General features: G+C 45.2%; 1 protein-coding gene across 1 annotated transcript; it reads left to right on the top strand.

Annotated features, from left to right (window-relative positions):
* The first annotated feature begins 531 nt into the window (after nt 1-531).
* On the top strand, nt 532-3,303 carry LOC134367266 (transportin-3-like). Its single transcript, XM_063083966.1, is given in 2 exon segments — nt 532-1,542; nt 1,675-3,303. Coding segments are annotated over 2 exon segments (2,640 nt in total).
* Nucleotides 3,304-4,470: the final 1,167 nt, after the last annotated feature.

Genomic DNA, 4,470 nt, shown 5'->3' with positions numbered 1-4,470 from the left:
AGCCTCAGCTGGACGTGAGAAACCGAGAAAACCACACCATATCCCTACTCTGCAGCTCCTGGCCAGGTAGGGCCACTTCCGGGAGGGGGTGGGGAAACAAGAGGAGGCGTGCCGGGAAGGAGGCCATTTGTAGTGCACTAGGCGGGAGTGCGCCAAGGGTTTTGGGGCAGCCGCTTCCGGTCCGGGTCAACACGGAATAGGTACACTGCATGGTTTGTGCCATGCGGAGACAGGCTTCTGAGGGCAAGTGAGCGAGTGAAGAGGTGAGCACGGGCGTCTGGATTCAGAAGTCTGGAGTCTAGTGGAAAGACCCGAAAGAAGGCCAGGAACCTGAAACCGATCTAACCGCTGTTTCCGAGGGGGCAACTACCACGGGGAACCCCTCAGCCCTGGTAACGGCCAAAGAGGAGGAGATGGCGCCAGCCAGGGAGCGGCCGTGGCCGAAACAGTGAGGAAGCGCGAAGGCAGAGCAACCGGGGAAGCCTCGGGAGAAGAAACAGAGTCGTCGCTGCCGCCACTGCTGCCACCACCATGGAAGGGGCAAAGCCAACATTGCAGCTCGTGTACCAGGCAGTGCAGGTGCTTTATCACGACCCAGATCCCAGCGGAAAGGAACGCGCCTCGTTTTGGCTTGGGGAGCTGCAGCGTTCGGTTCATGCTTGGGAGATTTCAGACCAATTGTTACAGATCCGACAGGATGTGGAATCATGTGATTTTGCTGCCCAGACCATGAAAATGAAGATTCAGGCCTCATTTTATGAGCTCCCCAAAGACTTTCATGTCTCTTTACGGGACTCATTGCTAACCCATATCCAGAACTTGAAAGACTTGTCACCTGTTATTGTAACGCAGCTGGCTTTAGCAATAGCAGATCTTGCACTACGGATGCCTTCCTGGAAGGGCTGTGTACAAACATTGGTGGAAAAATATAGCAATGATGTAACTTCTCTGCCTTTTTTTCTGGAGATCCTCACAGCGTTACCTGAAGAAGTACATAGTTGTTCCTTAAGAATTGGAGCTAGCCGGCGCACAGAAATTATAGAAGATTTGGCCTCCTACTCTAGTACAGTAGTATCTCTGTTGATGACCTGTGTAGAAAAAGCAGGAACAGATGAAAAAATACTTATGAAGGTCTTTCGCTGTTTGGGAAGTTGGTTTAACTCGAGAGTTTTAGACAGGAACTTCATGACTAACAGTAACTTACTAGCACTCCTTTTTGAGGTTTTGCAACAGGATAAGACCTCATCCAACCTACATAAAGCTGCCTCAGACTGTGTGTGCTCAGCTCTCTATGCCATTGAGAATGTGGAGACTAACTTGCCATTAGCCGTGCAACTTTTTCAGGGAGTCCTGACATTGGAGTCTGCCTATCATATGGCTGTGGCATGTGAAGATTTAGACGAAGTTCTGAATTACTGCCGTATTTTCACTGAACTCTGTAAAACTTTTCTTGAAAAAATTGTTTGTACTCCAGGCCAAGGTCTTGAGGACCTACGAACTCTGGAACTGCTTCTTATCTGTGCAGGACATCCTCAGTATGAGGTAGTAGAAATTTCCTTTAACTTTTGATATCGACTAGGGGAGCATTTATACAAAACTAATGATGAGGTTATTCATGGCATCTTCAAAGCTTACATTCAGAGGCTGCTTCATGTCTTGGCCCGGCACTGCCAGCTGGAACCAGACCATGAAGGTGTTCCTGAGGAGACTGATGACTTTGGGGAGTTTCGGATGAGGGTATCAGACCTGGTGAAGAACTTGATTTTCTTGATTGGGTCTATGGAGTGTTTTGCTCAGTTGTATTCTACTCTGAAAGAAGGCAACCCACCCTGGGAGGTGACAGAAGTGGTTCTCTTTATCATGGCTGCTATAGCAAAGAGTGTTGATCCGGAGAACAATCCAACACTTGTAGAGGTCCTGGAAGGAGTTGTCCAGTTCCCAGAGACTGTACATACAGCTGTGCGATACACCAGCATTGAATTGGTTGGAGAGATGAGTGAAGTGGTTGACCGAAATCCTCAGTTCCTTGATCCTGTATTGGGCTATTTGATGAAAGGCCTGCGTGAAAAGCCCCTAGCTTCTACTGCAGCCAAAGCCATTCATAACATTTGCTCTGTCTGCCAAGATCACATGGCTCAGCGTTTTAATGGACTCCTGGAGATTGCCCGTTCCCTTGATTCCTTCATGTTGTCTCCAGAAGCTCCTGTGTGCTTGCTTAAAGGGACGTCACTTGTCCTAGCCAGGTTACCTTTGGATAAGATTACTGAATGTCTTAGTGAGCTATGTTCTGTTCAGGTAATGGCATTGAAAAAGCTGTTGTCTCAGGAGCCTAGCAATGGCATATCCTCAGATCCCAATGTGTTCTTAGATCGCCTTGCAGTGATATTTAGACACACTAATCCCATTGTGGAAAATGGACAGACTCGTCCATGCCAAAAAGTCATACAGGAAATATAGCCAGTTTTATCCGAGACTCTAAATAAGCACCAGGCTGATAATCGGATTGTAGAGCATTGTTGCAGGTGCCTGTGCTTTGCTGTTCACGGTGTAGGCAAAGGATCTGTGGCCCTGCTGCAGCCTCTAGTCACACAGATGGTGAATGTGTACCATGTACATCAGCATTCCTGTTTCCTGTACCTTGGCAGTATCCTCATAGATGAACATGGCATGGAAGAAGGCTGTTGGCAGGAACTACTAGACATGCTGCAGTCACTGTGCATCCCCACCTTTCAACTCCTAGAACAGCAGAATGGTCTCCAGAATCACCCTGACACTATAGGTGACCTGTTCAGGTTAGCCACCAGGTTTATTCAGCGTAGCCCTGTCACCTTGCTGAAGAGCCAAGTAGTCATCCCTATCTTACAGTGGGCTATTGCCTCTACTACGTTGAACCACCGGGATGCCAACTGTAGTGTCATGAGATTCCTACGAGACCTCATCCATACAGGGGTAGCCAGTGATCATGAAGAAGATTTTGAACTACGGAAAGAACTGATTGGACAGGTGATGAACCAGTTTGGACAGCAACTTGTAAGCCAGCTGCTCTACACATGCTGCTTTTGTCTCCCCTCCTATACTCTACCAGATGTGGCTGAAGTGCTCTGGGAGATCATGCAGGTTGACCAACCGACTTTTTGTTGATGGTTAGAGAATTCCTTGAAAGGTTTGCCAAAGGAGACAACCGTGGGAGCGGTCACAGTGACACACAAACAACTTACAAACTTCCACAAGCAAGTCACTAGTGCTGAGGAATATGAGCAAGCTTGCTGGGCCTTACGAAATTTCACCAGGTTGTTTCAATAGCTCACACTCCTGTACTGTGCCTGTCACCCAGGAATGTCTTTTTTAATTAGAAGGCAAGAAGAAAACAAAAACCAGACTGTGTCCCACAATCAGAAACCTCTGTTGTGGCAGAGGGGCCTTCACCACCACCAGGGTGTCCCTCCAGACAAGGAGAGACTCCAGCCTTCCGAGGGCACCCTGAGGAGCTCCTGTTTGGGGTGTGAGGGAATATCAGCGTGGCTGAAAAAAGGTGGCTGTGGCCTGCCCAGCGTGGGGGTCGGGGGGAGCTGGTTTCCTGGTGATCTTGTTTCTAAAAGGAAAAGTAATTTTAAGAAAATAAAAAAAGGAAAACTAAAACCAGAACTGAAAAAAAAAGTTAGTCAATGTAATTCACCCTATTAACAAACAAAAAAAAAGAAGTACAATATGATAATTTCAGAATATATATGCAATAAAAGCTTTTGCTAAAATCAAACATCCATTCTTGATAGAATTGATGGGAAAACTAAAAATAGAAGGGAACTTCCTCAACTTTATAAAGGGCATATACCAAAAGCCTACAGCTAACCTCATAATTGATGGTGAGAGACTGAATTTTTTATTCCTAAAACCAGGAAAAAGGCAAAATGTGTACCCTCGTTTCTTCTATTCACTATTGCACTAGAAGTCCTAGTCAGTGCAATAAGCAAGAAAAAGAAAATGCACACAGATTAGAAAGGAGGAAGCAAACTGTATTTTCAGATAAAATAATAATTTACATAGAAAATGTGATGGAATCTACAAAAGGCACTCTGATAAGTGCAATTAGTAAGGTCATAGAGTGTAAGATCAATATACAAAACAATTGTCCTTCTGCATATTAGCAACAAATAGTACGTAATTAAAAATTTAAAGCACCATTTACAACAGCATCAAAAATGCAAAGTACTTAAAAATGAATCCGACACTGAAACTACAAACTATTGCCGAGTGAAATTAAAGAAGACCTAAATGTATGGAGAAATATATTCATGAGTTAGAAGACACATTTTGTTAAGATGTCAAATTTCTCTCAGAACTGATCTGTGGATTTAATGTGATCTCAGGAAAAACCCCAGCAGGCTCTTTGTAGAGTTTGACAAGCTGTTTTACAATTTACATGACATTGTGCAGGACCTAGAATAGCCAAAATAGCCAAAATAACTTTGA

This window comes from Cynocephalus volans, chromosome X, assembly GCF_027409185.1.
Source record: "Cynocephalus volans isolate mCynVol1 chromosome X, mCynVol1.pri, whole genome shotgun sequence".
Classification (NCBI taxonomy): Eukaryota; Metazoa; Chordata; class Mammalia; order Dermoptera; family Cynocephalidae; genus Cynocephalus; species Cynocephalus volans.
Note: the sequence above shows the minus strand (reverse complement) of the source record. Positions and strands in the feature narration are given on the sequence as shown.